General features: G+C 35.0%; 2 protein-coding genes across 3 annotated transcripts; one reads left to right on the top strand and one right to left on the bottom strand.

The window, feature by feature from the left end:
* The first annotated feature begins 1,887 nt into the window (after nucleotides 1-1,887).
* Nucleotides 1,888-3,637, top strand: LOC148313512 (dnaJ homolog subfamily A member 2-like). The gene is made up of 2 exons (XM_088261279.1): nucleotides 1,888-1,974; nucleotides 2,203-3,637. The coding sequence occupies exons 1-2, from the start codon at nucleotides 1,906-1,908 to the stop codon at nucleotides 3,349-3,351; spliced, it is 1,218 nt and encodes a 405-aa protein (XP_088117405.1). The 5' UTR covers nucleotides 1,888-1,905; the 3' UTR covers nucleotides 3,352-3,637.
* A 2,028-nt stretch (nucleotides 3,638-5,665) lies between these two features.
* On the bottom strand, nucleotides 5,666-17,040 carry Asx (transcriptional regulator additional sex combs). 2 transcript variants are annotated; one of them, XM_088261251.1, is made up of 6 exons: nucleotides 14,499-17,040; nucleotides 9,996-10,117; nucleotides 9,194-9,666; nucleotides 8,414-8,678; nucleotides 8,082-8,186; nucleotides 5,666-7,609 (listed from the first exon to the last, which is right to left on the bottom strand). In XM_088261251.1, exons 1-6 carry the CDS (start codon nucleotides 16,900-16,902, stop codon nucleotides 7,361-7,363), a joined length of 3,618 nt encoding a protein of 1,205 aa, XP_088117377.1. In that variant the 5' UTR covers nucleotides 16,903-17,040; the 3' UTR covers nucleotides 5,666-7,360. The 2 variants fall into 2 exon arrangements, with proteins under 2 accessions (XP_088117377.1, XP_088117384.1); XM_088261258.1 differs by having other exon boundaries at nucleotides 8,414-8,675.
* Nucleotides 17,041-18,179: the final 1,139 nt, after the last annotated feature.

Below are 18,179 nucleotides of genomic sequence, written 5' to 3'. Positions count from 1 at the left end.
TATTTTGAGCATTAAAAGTTTCAAATGCTTAAAACACATAAAAAATGCAAAATTCAAAATGTTTTCCATTTGGAAAAAACTAACTTAAGTTTTTGTATTGATCGTTCTTCTTTTATGTGCCTGGACGAGTTCTTCCTTAGGCTTTGTATGAAAAATGATATGAAGTGTGAAGAAAAAAAGATATATATGTTAGTGAAACATAACCTGTAACTATCAGAGAACAAAATTAATGTTTTAGTTTTTTGCAGACAGCGAAACATGGCAAATTTTAAAAAATAAGCATGGGAATTATATGACACAAATTAAGTTCCTATCCTCCTCTCATCCTACAAAGAACTAATACATAAATCACATAAACATATCGCTCACTCCTTTCAAGAACGTCATAAATCAAAAATCGTAATTTTTCAGTTATGCATGTTTTCGTAATGTCCAGAAAATGTACTATATCACAGCAAAAGCGGCATATTTTCAACTTAATATTTACCCGCTACAGGGCAGAAAGTGTTGTTTTTGCATTTTGAAGAAAATGTATTGTTTAATTCTTGTTTTAAAGATAGATAGTATTTTTTAAAAGGAGAAAAAAAGTTCAGGTTTTACCTAAAAAGATCTTTTGCACAGTAAAAAGTTTAGTTAGTGGCTTGATATTTATTTTTAATACATTGTATTATATTTTTAAACTTTAAAAACGTTCTCCTGAAAAATCAAGTATTTTGATTTATGACGTTCTTGAAAGGAGTGAGCGATATGCCAAGCCTAATTGAATATGTTTAGAGTAGTCTAAAAAGTATGGTGGGTAAGCCATCCATTCACTCAGAGACTGTTCTATATTGAGTAGGTATATCCGAAGCCGTCTCGCATTATTCATTCTGGAGTACTCAATAAAAAGTTTTCAAAAAAAATAGAAGACTTGACCGAATATAATCAAAGCCTTGTGAAATTGTTGTCGGAGTAATAAAGTCTTTCGATGAGGGTCTTTGACGCCCCACTCAAAATGAGTAGCCAAAAATTGGTGGATATATTTTTTTAAATGTTGGTTTAAAAGATCATCTCTTTTTTAAAAAATCCTTCGGACTTCTTCGATTTCTTCCCACTGTGTTATTGGTTAACGCCTTTAATATATTTGGTTTAAATTAATAAAAACCCAGAAGACATTATTTCCCTTATCATTATTCTTTCAATGCTCTTTTATACTCCCAAGTGCTGTAATTTGTTTTGGAGTAAATAATAGAAATCCAATCTAAGAGAAATTTCCACCAAACCCGGGTATTCAAATGGACACGTTAGAAAATTGTTTTTACTTATGGACCTCGGTCGCATTCGTCTGCCGCACGGGAATGGTCTATTACCGCGAGTTAGATTATTTTCAAAAATTATTTAAGCTTTACCGGGAACCATACATTTTTATTGCAGAAAATATTTGAATCAGAGACGCTTTAAAATACGTTATATTCACAAGGAAACATTTCCTAAATCTATTAGATTCCTACATAGTGTTCTACAAAAATTAAAGTCTCTTCCTTTTCCATATCCTGAAGATGAATGCTGCATCGAGACTCAATTACTCTTATTGCAGGTGGGCTCAATGAATAATTATGTCTGGATTTCGAGTCATTGTGATATACATAAAAGAGGCTATGGAAGCATTCCTTACCGGGGATCCGATATATGTGAACAAACGATGTCCTTATTATTGTGAAGAAAATACCTTTTTTATGGAGGATAGGATATCGTGATACCTCTGACCAAGTCAAACGCATAGTTGTAATTTGTTTCGCTTATTTATACATGTAGGTAGGTATGCATTAATTTTTTTTTAAATGCTGGCAACTTAATTTTTTTTATGAATATTCTATGGTTTTGATTCAGAACGACTTCATTTTCTTTCATTTATTTAAATCAAAGATGGCTGACGATACGTTGTACGAGGTCTTAGGTGTCAGCAGATACGCTAGTGATAATGAAATAAAAAAGGTTCGATTTTTAATATCATATATTTTTGTCGAGTTTCAATGTTTTACCAATACTTGCATTTGTATTTGACCCTAGGTGCGGTATTTTCACTAGGCAACTGAATTGTAATTTCCAATGACATCTAAGATTTTTGTCATTATTCAGATTAATTTCAATAATACACGTGTTTATTGTATTAGAATTGCTACCTCGCAGTAGTCTACCATTATTATTATTTTTTTGTTGCAGAATTATAGGAAACTAGCGAAAGAATTCCATCCCGACAAAAACCCCGAGGCTGGAGATAAGTTTAAGGAAATATCTTACGCTTACGAGATATTATCAGATCATAAAAAACGAAAGCTGTACGATACACACGGACTCAAGGGATTACAGGGTGCCAGTGACGTAGGGTTCTCTCCTAACGATGTATTCTCACACTTGTTCGGAGAAGGCTTGTTCGGAATGGGAGGAATGGGGGGCCCGAGCATGCGGCGGAGAGCCAAAGGGGAGGACACAGTCCATCCCTTGAAAGTTTCCTTGGAAGACTTGTACAACGGAAAGACTACCCGACTGGAGCTTAGCAAGAACGTTATCTGCATTCAGTGCAGCGGAAAGGGCGGCAAGCCGGGCTCCCTCCAGACGTGTAAGGACTGTAAAGGTTGCGGTATGAAGATCAGCTTCAGGGCCATCCGGCCCGGGCTGTCGCAGCAGCTGCAGAAGCCGTGCACCGAGTGCTCGGGGCAGGGCAAGATTATCAACGAAAAGGACAGATGCGTCACTTGCAAGGGCAGGTGCGTCGTGAACCAGACCAAAATCCTAGAGGTTAATATCGTCAAAGGCATGAAGGACAATCAAAAGATATTCTTCCGGGGCGAGGGAGATCAGCAGCCCGATGTGGAGCCGGGAGACGTGATCATCGTTCTGCAGCAGAAGAACCACAATGTGTTCGAGCGGACCGTGGACGATTTGCTGATGAAGCACACCATCACGCTGACGGAGGCGCTGTGCGGCTTTAGCATGGTGGTGCAACAGCTGGACGGGCGGGAGCTGCTGGTCAAGCACCCGCCCGGACAGGTCATCCAGCCGGGGGACATCAAGGGCGTGCTGGACGAGGGGATGCCGGTGTATAATTACCCCTTCAAGAAGGGCCACCTGTACATAAACTTCTTGATCACCTTTCCCGAGAACCACTTTGCGACGGAAGAAGTGCTGCGGCAGCTGGAGACTTGCTTCCCCCCGCGGCCGTCCTTCATCATGCCGTCGGGGGAGGACATGGAGGAGGTGGACCTGAGCGAGTACAGCCCGGAGCAGGAGCGAGGTCGCGAAGAGGCCTACAGTATGGATGAGGAGGATCACATGCACAGCGGGCCGGGACTGCAGTGCGCTCACCAGTAAACTATTGACGAGAATGTATTCCAAACGCATCTGATGATGTGCCGTTTTTAAATTTTATTTCATACCTTTTATTCCAGATTTTTGAGGTATGTTATTAAGCGCTTTATATACGCAATATGATTTTGTAATGATATTATGAGACTTATTGAAAATGCACCTAGTGCTACTGACAAATAGTACACAACTCATAATTTAATTTGCAATCGGGGAATCTGTACCTTACAATAAGTACCCTAACCTATGTAAAGAGATCCTACATCACTAATAAAATAACTTTTACCAGAGATTTTTTCTTTGTTATTTCCTAATACACCGTTAATTGATGTTGTAAAATTAGCTGGAGAGTCTGGCTAAGAATAATATAACAAAGGACTTGTTTATTGTGTGTCTACTCTAAATCTGAATGATATTAAATTAATGTTCTCTTAGCTAGTTTTATAAATCAGCTGTAAATGACCTTCACAATCAATACTATGAGAACTCACCTTCCAGTTACCAAATTGTTTCACTTTGATGTTTAATCAAAATATTTTGCTTTGGTTTTGTAATATTAATATACATATTATACATTTTGTATACATAAGGTACAAATGTATGTTTAGTTTTATTTTAATTTTGTGCTCAATGGACATGGAAAAATCAATAAACGTAAAAGAGGTTATAGTTTTATTTAAAAGCATCGTAATTGTTATCTGCTTACTTTCAAGTCATGCGACCAGTTTGCAATTTTTGTTCAAGATGGCTTACAAATGATAACCTCATGGTTTATGTATTAACTATGTATTAACTTATTAATTATGTATTAACTTATACTTATCCTCACTCATGTGAGGATAAGTATAAGTTAATACATAATTCCTTAATGTTTTAACTTTCTCGAATGAGCAGTGTTCTTATAATGATGCATTTCCAATTATCCAACACATAACCCAATTTATTTAGTTTATCAAATTATCGCTTACTATTTTTATTTAATGTTAATTTCGATTTATATTTATTCGTAAACTATGCCAAGTAGGTAAAGAGTTATGAACTTTTAAATTGAATGACATGTTTCATAGGATATTCAAGATGCCCATAACATTGAATTGTCTGGAGAATGTTTCAAACTCAGGGAAATAAATGGAATCTGAGTTGTTTAAATTTAATATTTGGACTTTCAATAATAGTTAAAGAAATCTTAATATTTTTTGTTGTTTTTCTTACCTCATCCATAGTTGGTAACTATGAGGTAAGAAAAAATATTTCTATGCAAATAAATTAATGTCCAATGCTTAATTTTTTACTTTCGTGCGAAACAATTATACTTCCTGATTTGAATATTCAAATATATTATTTATAATACTCTTGTGAATCCTAGCTTAAAATTTTATTTCAAAATGTCAAGTCAAGTCAAGGTTGTCACAAGTCACTAGGTTTATGTTAACTACATTTGTATGTACCCCACAACAAAATCATGCATGTAGTTTAAGCTGAGTCCCAGTCATTTTGTAATAGAGATCGACAAAATATGTCATCTTTTGGGAAATTAACATCAGACAGGCTGGAAAAAAAACTAGTGTGCAGTGAAGTGTTGTATTGAAAAAAAACTAGATTTTTAGGATAGAAAAATAAAAAAGTAGTAAATTGCTGTTGTTTTGGTAAACTTAAAATTTGGTTACCACAGATGAGGTCTTAGATTATGGTTTCAGCAGAATCTATGTTAAAATTAGCAATTTTTTAAGAAAGCATTGTTAATTTTGTGGTATGGTAATATAACACTCCTTATCATCCATTGTTCAGTTTGTGTAATACCACTTAAAAAAAAACTACTTCATGACTACCGGTTTTGGAATTTTCATTCCATCACCACCTTTTTAATTTACTAAAATGAACTGGCAATTAAAGCATATGAGGTGGCCCTCTAATTTGTTTAAAATGGAAATTCCAGTAAGGACTATTTCAGGTGTGCCTATTATGGATAATTCACATTAGATTTATATTGCCCTTACATTGTTTCTGCTTATCTTTTGATTTATGCCCAAAACTAAGTAATTTGTGGGAACAAAATTGGTAGGGCTATCTATGCCTATCCAACGTGTGAATCTACTGTAAGACTACATGTGATAAGCGTTTACAACTTCAAGGTTAGTACACAGAAGAGTTCCCATGGCAATGCGTTTTTTTTTCTAATCATTAGGTGTTCACATGAGAGGGGCGACAGTCACTTATCATCTGTATGGAGGGTTACACAATTAGGTAAGTATTTTTTATACCATTAGCTTTGGACATGAGGAAGAAAAAGAATATTGTTTGAATATTGAAACACATTAAATTAAAAAAAGAATAGTTTTAATACTGGTTATTTTCTAAAAACTTTGATAATGTTCAAATAAGCCTACAGCAATATTTAAAAAATAGTAAAGCAATTTTTAACATAAAATAAATAACCTTATATTGCTCTTAAAAATAACATGAATTATTTGACAAATTGTGTCAGGCGTAATGTGGAGCTTTTCAATAGGACGCTGGTTATATACCACACAAAGAAGGGTATTCCTGTACATTATATATAATAATTCTTAAGATCTTATTGGTGGTGGGCGGCATCAGCTTCTAGCAAAATAATTCCGTGTAAAAAAACAAGAAATAATCACAATAAAAGTCACTATGATAGTAAAAATGTACAATGATAAAACTCATTTCAACCTGCTGATTTGAGTCCCTGCTGTTAATCGTACAAAAATCGACCCAGGAAACTAAACTACAATTTTTTCAATTACGGTTTATATATGCTACAAAACTTTTAGTTAGACATACACTTTCTCAAAAGCTTCACAAATCTTATTTAAATTTATTTACAATTGGGAAAAACAAAAAAATATATACTTAGTGTTTTTTTACAAATGAGATTTTTCACAGTTCTAGTCCTGTAAGTATATCGTTATGTATTTGCTAAACAGCTACATATATTAATTACTTTGTTTCAAAGGCATAACTCTTAGTGATTTAAGTACGGCAACAAAATACTACATTGATGGTTCAGCGCACAAACAGGTAGGTGCAGATAAGTTCATTTTGAGATAGCTTTAAAAAGTTTGATTTTCATCGATGATCACAATGCCAAATAAAAACATTAGACGTTGTTGCTTTCAACCTCACCGGTCCCATGACGAATCTTATTTGACATTGATTTTTTCCTCCTGGGATTGATATTTTTTTTTTTTCATCTTTAGTACATAGAGTTAAAATGCAAGCTCATTTTTTTTCTCTTGTATCTATTAAAACAGTACGTTGAGCAGAGGATACATGATTATTTGCCCATTGTAATGTGTGACTGTCTACCTGGAAGGGATAGAAAAGGGTCGTTTTAGGACTAGCTCCTCTCGCGCGGCACGGTCACCGTACTTCGTATTTAACAGTTACGCTTGTTCCGTGTTTTTAGGAATACTAAAATTATTAGCGATATTCACTTAAACATCAAAAGAAATTCATTTGACATCCTAAAATACAATAAAAGCACGGGAGGCATCGACATTGTGGACCAATGTAAAATAAAAATAAATTTAATTTTCACAAGAAATTGAGTTTTTATATAAAAAAATATATATGTATATATCAATTTCATTTCACACATTGTAAATCCATTTTGGACCCGGTGGAATATTTTTTTGGGGGACCAAAAAGGGTTAATATGAGGATTAATTAGTCTTAATGTGCATGTGTTCTAATATCGCCACTCAGCATTCATTAGCATGAGTGTAGCATTTTTCGCTAAAAATGTTGTAATCAATAAATATGTCAAATTAGATAAACAGGCATTACTGTAATTGGTAAAGCAGAAAATAATACACCCTATTTAAATTGAAACACCAATATTTTACATAGATGCATCTGAGTAGAATTTTAAAAATGCCTATCTATCTCATTTTTACAAAAAACAATGCACCAACTGTTTGTGTATTGCACCATTGACATTGTACAACAAAAATGTTTTATATCAGACATAGAACGTAGGGACAGAGACATCTTATCTAATGAGACACGTTACACATAGTCTAGAAGGCCCGATACAATCATCGTGGCAGAACACACCGCACTTCTTGCACACTATCATAGCGCGGAGATTACAGGAACAGTCTTCCCCCCTTCCCAGGCCATCCCCGGGGCCTCCTCCTGCGCCTCCCGCCCCTCCCCAGCCGCGCCCCCTCCACTCGGCGGCGCTGGCCGGTCGACTGTCTACCCGGCCTCCCTGGCCTTTGGCTACACACATCTGTATCTGTAAAACCAATTAACCATGTTAGATTAGAGAGATCTAGTGATTTTTAGTTCAGAAATTTTCAATTAACATGGTCATTTGGTTATTAACACTGTAATATTTATTATTGTGAGAAACTACTAAACGCAAACCTCAATAAATATTGCACCCTTATTTCCACATAGCATTGAAGTTCTTTATGCTGAGTTTCTTTACTTGTGTCATTTGTATCCAAAAAAATAAATTCCACCCCCAGATTCAAGAAACCAGGGTGCAGGAATGTTCACCTCGCTTTCATATAATATAGATCGAGTAACACTGCATTTGAGACAAGGTTGGAAATATATTATTGTTAATATTTCTATATCATTTTTACATTACACAAAAAATATTGACAAGCTATCATGTATAAAATGTTTTTATTTTAAAAAATTATGGAAATTTGAGGGACATAAATGGCAATACATAGTATAAAAACGAGTTGATTGTTTACCAAGTTAGGGTTGTTGGCTGGTGGAGCGCTGGAAGCTCGCGGGGCCGCTCCAGGAGCGCGCTGGACGAGGATGTACTGTCCCATTCCGGTGCTGCGGCTGTCTACCTGTTGACACGATACAATACCAGTGAACAAGCAGGAAAGGCTATAAAATACAACACAATGCCATTTTTTAAAGATATTCACGTACAGGCCTTGCCAACCTACTCTAAAATTTTCAAAAATGGAGCTACGTATACACAAATAATTTTGTAATGCTTTCTATATCTGTTATTATTCATGTTATTCCCGATCAAATTTCAATCTGACAAAATTGAAAAGAAGACAAATACCTCAGGATGTGGTAAAACAGCCATATTGACTGGAATCCCCTGGTTGAAGACGTGGCGAAGCATGAGGGGCGGGGCGGGAGTTGCAGGTGTGGCGGGGGGCCGTGCGGGGCGCGGGGCACGGGGACCCAGCAGCGAGGGAGGGGGCTTGAGCTGGCACCGGAGTTGATCCCTATTAGGGCTGTTCTGTATGACGGCCTGGCAGATCTGGTAGCTGCGTTCTAGGTTTACGGCTCCGGGAGGCGGTTTACTACTCGACCCACGACTTCTAAAAAGAATTTAAGAAGCCATAGATAGTAACTACTATAATTCCCCTTATCGACCATTACTAAACTTGATATATTCCAAGGGTGTCGATTATGAACATTATTTATATTGATAGTTAACAGGAAAGTTGTAGTATGTAAATAGAGTCGGTGCATATAATTGTATTGTTCATACTGAGTATATTATTTGTAAATGTTTAGTGTTTACTTTAAAAATAACATTACTTCCGAATCAAGTTCATGTCTAGCATAATGAACTGTCGCTGATAAGTTGCATATTATGGGTTATCTTTGGTCAAACGTGATATTACAAAAATATTAAATGAAAAAAAAGTCACTCCTTAGATTTCTTTTAGTTTGCTAAACTAAGTCTACGAGAGAACAAAGCATAATTATTAAATTTTTCCACAAGTGCAACATAAAAGAAAAAAAATATTGCTTAAAGTGCTTTTTTTAAGTTTAGGAAAGTTAATGTAGTATTAATTAAGAGGTAATGAGCAATAAGCACACAACACACCTGCTGTTTGCGGCGATAGCGTCTTTGGAGAGTAACTTGGGTTTAGGCTTGGCATGTACGGGCAGGGCTCGCAGGGCAGAGCTAGTGGTGACAGCCAGGTATGGCAGCGCGCTGGAAGAGGTCACGGCGTGGCCTGCGCCCGACCCCGTGGCTGCCTCGCGTGGTAGCACGGCCGGCGCCTCCTGCGATGCGGATGACACGCATACGATGGTGGTGGGTGGCATCACACTGGCTGCTGACGTAGCTCCTTCCACCGGAGTCAGAGTTACCTCCAACTCCAGTTTCACTTGCCCCGTATGGACCAAATTTCCTTCTTTATACGAAGAACACTTCTCTTCATTTTCGTTGAAGGAGGATGAGTTGTCTTTCGAGGACCAATATGTATTACCATTTTCTGAATTTGTTTCCCACTGCTGTACTGGAAAGTTTCCTTCTTGAAGTCTAACTTCTAACTCTTCTTGCATGGGAATAATCTAAAAAAAAGATTTGTTTTGTTATGTTCTTCATTGCACATTTAATACAATGCACAGACCAAGAACCTTAAGAGGCCTGCACACTTCACCTTAATGTTTAGCATAAATAAATAAAATTACAAAAAAATATATTTGTAGTCAGGCATATTATCTATGGGATCAGTGGGGCAATAGTGTACAAACTGGTAACAAGAAAATAAGTTGTTCTTTTTCTGCCTTCACAAATAATGTCATGTCTGCGTATTGTCTGAAAACTTAATGTTGATCTATGTTTTCACATAATAGGTAGAAAATTAGTAAAATAAATATGTATTGGAAAATAGTATTACCTGAACATTGGCATTATGGGGGTTGACAAAAGCCATAGCAACAGATCCTCCCTGAGGCATACCATCCATTGTGTGAAGCCCAACACCAACCATTCCGCGCTCGCATCCTTGCTTTTCTCCATCTTTAAAGGGTTATATATTTTATAGGCATTCATAATCAAGTAGTCTATAAGTTTAACAATTAATGACACTTTTAAATAATTATTTTTTATGCAGTGTAAAAAAATTAACGAAGTAAAAGAATTCTCTGTAATCTGGTAGCCTTGGCATCTATGCACAGAATGAAAGTCTTAATTGTGACAAACAATAAGATGAGAAATGTCGTTTACAAGTAGATATCACAGAAATAACCAAGTCTGATAAAAGCTTACCCAGTATCTGTGAAGACTTTGATGGAGAAATTAAGAGACTTAACTGTGGTTGATAAAGACTCAGAATTTGATATCTTCATAGCCATAAATTACTTTCTAATTATAAGCCATAAATTCATAACAACATTGTGATCTTTCGTTCCTAAATTTATAATTTATTTTCAACTAATTTTAGTGATATTGGTACAATTTTTTTTTCAATTTTGGAATTGTATATCATTAAGGTGATATATGATTTTTAGGAGTAACGTGTATGTCTTCAAGTTTTTTTGTTGTTATAGATATTTCAACAGGAACAAAGAACTTTTTTCTTTCTAGGAAGGAAATATGAAAGTTCCGACATTTACAGGGTTTACATCATACAAGATTTGCCATCATCTGATTTAAGCAATTTGTTGTAATATTGTTAATGAATGTCATAATTGGTGAAGTTAAAAATTTAACCCTTTGCAGTTCAATAAAATCCATTCTTCTATTTTTCTGAGATATGTATATTAGTTATTTATTATACATAGTTTGGACAATTTGTATGCGGGGATATCAATTACATATGGGCGTTAGCGTTCTAACTTTGTAGTAAAGATATCTAACTTTACTTCTATTTAGTTTTTAAAAATATCATTACTTTTTTCAGTAACTTTTAACACAACAGTAACAGACAATACAGATTTATAACTTGTCAAAAAAAATCAAATGCCAAAATTGAAAATAAAGGTCTAGAAATAAAATTCTGTATGAAATTAATCCCGTGATAGGTAGGTATTTGAAAATACTTTCTGCCACATGTATGTACATACACATATAAGATATACATATTGACTACTCCTTTATTTACTATCGTAAGTCACAATTTTTTTTTCTAAAGCATATTTTTAGTTACAACTAAGAAAAAAAAATGCATTTAATTTTTTCTTCATTGACAACTCAGTACTAAATATTTTGAAATCCTTTTCCTGCAAAACTGAATTTGGTGGGTTACGATATGACTTTTAGGGGGTCGATGTGTATTAAACCATATAGGACTACAATGGCTTTGCGATTTAAAAACATTTACCATCTTAAACATGCAAGGTGAAATAAATTAGGCTACTCTTATTCTATTCAGCCCAATATTTATTACATTAAAATATCCATACTTACATTTGACCAAGACTGTTAATTTGTATTACTTTTATAAAAATATTTCAATATGAAATACTAATGTTTGAAGAGAAAACCAACTAGACTCCATTAATTTAGGCATGATATTAGAAATTACATTTAGGTCTTTAATACCATCAGGTCCGCAATAGGAAAGGTAGTTTCCATTTTTGCGGCGGCTGTGAGCTAGTAAGTTAGTAGTAAGTGGTGTGTTTCAATTCCATTTGATTGTTGATTGTTTTAGGGTATTTTTAAAAATTACTTATAAATTGATTATCAAAAAAGCACTTAAAAAAGTTGATGATATCCTCATAAAAAATAATGTTATCAGCTACTTTAGTACCTTAATTATTGTTCATATAGCGCTTAATTTGCATTATTTCAGTTTTTGTTGAAAAAAAACTGCTGAAATGTGGTATTAATTAACCTTTCCGGAAGTATGGCCATATTTATCAAAGCTATATAGACATACCAGTATGTCTGTGCTGCACTAGTTACTTGTTAGCAAATATTTATTTTCTTAAAATCTTATCAATTTGTCAAAACTATTTTGAGATTTAAAAGACATTTTTGTAATGCCAACGAAGTAACTTGTATTTGAAAATTCATTGAAAGGTCATCAATCCTCTGATGGTAGTGACAAACATTTATTTGTGTGCCACGAAATTGAAAAGAAAAGTTGCTTCTTTGTACTTTTTAATCAAAATGAAATAAAAAAAGGATATGAGAGTGTATTTGATTACGATTATTTTTAGTTTGATTGCAATTTTTGAGTTACTGTACTAAAAATAAATATATTTTTCGTATCAAGAGATGACGTATGCTAGATTTTACTAGTGATCTCTGGTATTTTTGTTTCTAATAATTCAGATACGCCATGTGTTGGCCAGATAAGTTACCTAATAAAAAATAAGCATTTTATTTCCATTTTAAAACCTTGGTTTGGTAATATCGGAATTTTATTATTATTAAATGTGTATTATTATTCCAAATGTTTATTTAAAATTTGAGTGATAAAATGATATATTCCTCGCCAGTGAAACCATATAGTCCCCAGAAATATAACCACCTTGTTGATACTGTCCCTTTCTCGTGAAGTTAAGCTGACTCAACTGCAGTGATGTTGCCATCTTAGGGTTAAAATGTTGCTTTCATTTGCTATTTTCATACAAAAGATTCAGTATACTATTAGGCAAAAATCTTTTAATTAAAAATTTATGTGTATGTGTGTGTATATATATATATATATATATATATATATATATATATATATATATATATATATATATATATATATATATATATATATATACATACACACACACACACATGTTAGAGATAAATATTTGTGTTTTTTACTAAGTATTTTTACTTTGTATTACAATCCCCTTTGTCGCAATGTAATATCATTTTAATTAGTTTTAGTATACTAAGAAATGGTACCATTGAAATAATATATTTTTTTATAACTCATAAAATAACATTAAAATTACTATCCATATATCTTATTATAACTTATAATGTTGACTGGTTTTAAAGCTTCGTCTTCTAGGCTAATTGATTATGATATAATAAGATATAAAATAGTTTAAAGTGATTTTATTAGGTATAAAATAGATTATCACAAAGTGCTTCAGATATTAAGAATACATATTTTTTTTGTTTAGCATAATTATTTGCACAAATCATGATTCTTTATCAACGTATCCAATCCTCATTGCTCCTGTAAATATTGATATCATATGTGCCATGGTGATAATTTTCGTCAATCCTAAAAATCCTGCAAATTTTTTTAATTGTGATTTCTTTATCAAACTTTTTAATGTTTCGGAATACATCACAGTTTTCACAGTGGGTGTGCCAAATTGTTCATTGAGTAGGAGAGAACTACACTATCGAGAATATATGCTATGATGCGAAATTCTTGACAAGTAAACCTTGGTTACGTCTCACGTACAACCAGTACCAAAAATTAGAATTGTACTGGTAAAACCAGTAACAATGTCACGTTGACTATAGGGCACTGTCTTTAGTAATACTTTTACTAATAATGCACCCATCAGTGACTATTATATAGTAAAATAATGTATTGAAGGTAAAAAAAATTAAAACCTAATAGAAACAAAACCTAATAGAAAAAATGTAACGCAGGAAGGAAAAAGTGAGTTTGAAAATTGGAATTTTAAGATTTAGTTGGCAAATCATAGACCAAATACTAAGTCAGCATGCTGCTGTTAGAATAGCAATTTCTGACCCGACAATATTGCGCAAATCAATCGAAAAATACAAATATATGATTTGAAAAGTTTGCATTGCTGTCAGAATAGCAAATTTTGAGCCGACAACATTGCGCAAATTAATGGGACATAATAAATATGTGATATTGCTGTTAGAATAGCAAATACTGGCCCGACAATATTGCGCAAATAAATTAAAACACAAATTTGTGGTTTAAAAAAGTTTGCATTGCTCAAGTATGAATTAATACAATAAATTATTATGTAAAAAGAAGTAATTTGATATTTTTTTGGTAAATGTCACTGTCAAATCATAAAAAATAAAGATTTAAAAAAATTACAAGGTACGGTTTTCTTAACCATCAATATATAGGATATCCTGTTTCCACCGTATAATAATGGTAATAATAAGCAACATTCAAAATAAAACTAAAATAATTTATCAAAAATTTATTATTATTTTGAAATTACCATTACTGTACAATAAAAACATAACACCCTATTATAGCTTTTAAAATAAATTAAGGAAAACAATTTTATATCCTTTGAAAATTTCTTTGAGGTTATATTATTGAGTATGTAATAGTAATTATAATACATAAAATAAGAATAGAAAACAAATCTACATAAATAATAAAGTAATAGAAGAGTCTAAAACACTTTCCAAAATATAGTACAAATAGCTATAATAATACAAGTCAACTATTAATCTATATTTTGTTTAACAGGAAAAGATAAACATATTAGGAACATACCATCTGATTTATGTACAGCGTCAGATTCTAACAGAAAAGATTGGGCATCATTGAAGCGATCTTCGGATTCCATACCCAAATCTTTATTGCAAAGTTTCTCCGGAGAATTGTGCGAACAATCTTCATCGGAATTATTGGAATAGTCCAATCCGTCCATGTTCACCTCGTCATCTTCCTGTTTTAATATCACGGAGTTCGGCTGAAGCTGGGCTACACCTTTACTATATAAATCCATACTTGTTGAATTTTGGCTAATGTAATTATTGTCACTAAAAGAACAATGGTACTGTCCTATGTCACTTTGAGCACATTGTTCCCCGATAGAATGAGAATCATCACTGAAACCTCTGTCTATATTTTTATCAAAATCGTACACTAAAGATTGATTATCGTCTATGTTACGGTTCGGAGAATTTGCATTATTACACTTAGATTCAGTTTCTTCATTGGACATAGAATCACTACTATTTTCACCTAAGGTTTCATCTTTCACAAGAAAAAACTCGGAGGACTTACAATTAGGGACATTAGAAAATTGCGCATTACTTTCATTAAAATCTTCAAATTGTTGATTTTGTATAACGTTTGGTATAAAAGATTCGCAAACTATCGGTTGTTCTCGATAATTTGATTCAATATCGGGCTTAGCGCATTCTTCATTCAGCAGTGTGAATGCATCTTGTCGGGAATCTAAAGTCTCCTCCGTATTGTGGGAGTCGAGTTCGTCGCACATTTTGATCTTTTTACTGTCCGCGGAGTCGACAGAATCAGTAGCTCTTTTGTTGGCGGAATAACTCTCAAATTCTTCCAAAGACGTCTCACTTATTGACTGATCATCTTTACTAACATGTTTACTTTCGTAACACTGCTCACTTTCTTTGGAGACAAGGTCTTGAAACATAGATTGACATTTTTCTTCCACTTCACTGGGAATTTCACAACTGGGTGGAGGAGTTTCTGCATTCGGTTGGAAAACACTCGGTGTCGATTCATCACTACGAGTCTGTCCACAAGTAAGAGATTCAGTTTCAGTATCGGTAATACAGCTGTCCTCAGTGGGCAAAGTATTATTTTGGTCTGTATTTAAACAATCCTCTCCATCACTGATGGGCACAACGGGTATACATAGTTCTTGTCGAGTTTTCAATTCACTTTCCGGAGCAGTATTTTCTGGTAGAAGTAATGGATCCACCGCCGGGAGCGTATCTTCCGATTTAGAACAATCGGCAGTAGTTGGAGTAGCGTTGAAAGTATTGGATGGGTCGACATAATGTGAAGTAGAGGGAAGAGATAGGGTGTATTGAGATTGCAACCTATTGACTTTGTTCTTGAGTGGAAGTAAGTCAGGTATGGGGCCTAATTGTCTTCCATTGTGGGAGCTGTAAGGACTATCTGTAGTGCATACATCAGTCTCCACTCGTGCCGATGCTCGTGTCACTGCTCCGACAGTCCGCAACCGTTTGGGTACTTCTGACGATTTACTGGAATGTTTCCGATGTACGACGGTGCTGCTGCTAGTAATAGAAGCTGTAGGTCTCAACTTGATAGTGGTTTTTAGAGATGGTCTATCCGGGTCATACGGCATCGATGATTGTGAACTTGAATTTCGCTTCTCTCCCCATATTGGCTCAAAGTGTTTGAGTTTCCAAGGATCCAGTTTACTCTTTTCCTTTTCAGCCTCGGTTTTAAGTTTCTGCTGATTTTCGGGAGTAAATTCCCCTTCCGAAAGACTGTCCTGCCACTCCAAACATGCTCTAGCGAAAAATTCATTATTCAAGCACGAAGAGTTTAACCGACCCGAAGAACCCGGACGGTCTACGCTGGGAAGGAGCTGTCCTAACTTATATTGGTACAAGGCTGGTAGTAGTGAAAATGTGTGCTCATTTAAAAGTGCGCGTAGATTGGTATTTGCAAATATAGAATCTGGCGTTTCTAAATCGATGCATCCTTCTTTAGTTTGCTGAAGTTGTGCAGCGGTAGATAATTTTTTTCCATAACGTTTCCTCGGTTTTATGCTGAAGCCCGGTATGGAAGCTAAAACTTCTCTCATAGTAGGAGTCTTGGTCGTTTTCTTCGAGGGTTCGTGAGAAATAACATATTCGTGATGTCCGTCCGGCGGTTGTGGTGGAAGAGGTTTTACTATTATTCTCGGCAACGGCCGAGTCGAACTGTGCGTTCTTTTCCGTCTTCGCTTTGCTTGGTGCCTCAAAGCGCGTTTAATAACTTTTTCGCTTGATGTATCTAATAACGGTTCTGCAGGATAATTGTCTTTAAAAGAATCATCGGTACAGTTAAACGTTTTTGTGTCATCACATAAAGTTACATTTTCGTGACTGTCAGAATTCGTTTGTGATGTTTCGGTACTGTGATTTGAAATTACTATATTTGATGAATATAAATCCATAATCAATAGGAATATATACAAAAAAATAGATTGTAAATCTGGCAACGAATTACATCGCAACCATAACAATACACAAAGCCATGACAAAGCCTCCGAATCGAAAAATACCAACAAAACACAAGAATACGAAGAATGCACAGAAATTGTACAGTTCCGAAGACATGACCACAGACATGTCATTTAAAATCCAAAGACTATAGGGCGTAGGGGCGTAGTACTTGGTAAATAGGTACGTACAAAATATAGTACCTACCCATTCAGTTACAATAACCCTTTAGCTACCGGGGTTACTTTGGTAGAAATAACATGATTTAAATATAAATAATTGAAAAGTTAAAAAAAAAACGATAATTGTTAAATACTCTGTGCTATATGTATTTGAAAAAGATTCATTTATATATGTTGTAAATGGATAATTTTGGAACAGGTATGTACGAGACGTATTCCGTCCGTACAAGACTGTAAAAATTGCATGGGTGGTGGTCTTTGCTGCGGTGCAAGAATGGGGCAAGTCCCAACGGTTTGGCGGTGGCGTAAGTACTGCTTGATGAGGCATCGGTCGAGATCGATGAGGGTTCTAGACGGCCCCGATGTACCCAGTTGTAAGCTGGATATGGACGGAGGTGACTAGAAAGGCGAGCCGGGAAGCACAAAGCACTGAACCGACAAGTCAACCTCAACAGCCCTGAAAAGGACTTTCCGAAACAGGTCCGTGAATCGGTGCAGACAGGCAAAGCAGTCTAGGCTGGCGACGCGGTGAGGTCTCGGAGAACGGAAGCGGAGAAATGAAACACAAGTTTCGGCAGTCAAAGCAGAACTCACTTTATTTCTTTTTTTTAATCACCTAACGTCCAAGTGACTCTGAAGTCTAGCTACGGCTTATGCAACACCGCTTATCATGACCCTACTCAGGCTTCAACATTTTAAGTTTCATAGCCTATGCCTACTCGTGAGTGGATTTACTCTTTATGTTTAAAGTTACTATAATTTCATGTAATTCATGAGTGAAAATTCTAGGCAAAAACACTCGCTCTCACTCACTTTATTTCGGCAAAGTGCGCCCTATTTATACCCGACCGCGATCGCGTGCCGCCCGACAGTGGGAACGCACGACCAATCAACGGCCGGGGGGAAAGAGACAGCCATATCGCTGTCTCCATCTAAAGAGCACCGCACGGGCTACATTTCTATACTGTACCGGGTGCCTTTACATATTCAACAATAATACATACTTACAATTACTACTTGTATGTATACTTATATCTATTATCTTACTT

This window comes from Brachycentrus maculatus, unplaced genomic scaffold (genome assembly GCF_059751285.1).
Source record: "Brachycentrus maculatus isolate JH-2025_06_01 unplaced genomic scaffold, ASM5975128v1 h1tg000010l, whole genome shotgun sequence".
Classification (NCBI taxonomy): domain Eukaryota; kingdom Metazoa; phylum Arthropoda; class Insecta; order Trichoptera; family Brachycentridae; genus Brachycentrus; species Brachycentrus maculatus.
The sequence above is the reverse complement of the archived record's forward strand: the minus strand, read 5'-3'. Positions and strand labels throughout refer to the sequence as shown.

Bases quoted from the DNA above. Each gene is read 5' to 3' on its own strand.
- LOC148313512 (XM_088261279.1), top strand. From the start codon at position 1,906: ATGGCTGACGATACGTTGTACGAGGTCTTAGGTGTCAGCAGATACGCT. The intron at 1,975-2,202 runs GTTCGATTTTTA...TTTTTGTTGCAG, and splicing joins GTGATAATGAAATAAAAAAG to AATTATAGGAAACTAGCGAA.
- Asx (XM_088261251.1), bottom strand. From the start codon at position 16,902: ATGGATTTATATTCATCAAATATAGTAATTTCAAATCACAGTACCGAA. The intron at 10,118-14,498 runs GTATGTTCCTAA...AACCCTTTAAAG, and splicing joins CGCTGTACATAAATCAGATG to ATGGAGAAAAGCAAGGATGC. The intron at 8,187-8,413 runs GTATTTGTCTTC...TCGTGTCAACAG, and splicing joins CTGTTTTACCACATCCTGAG to GTAGACAGCCGCAGCACCGG.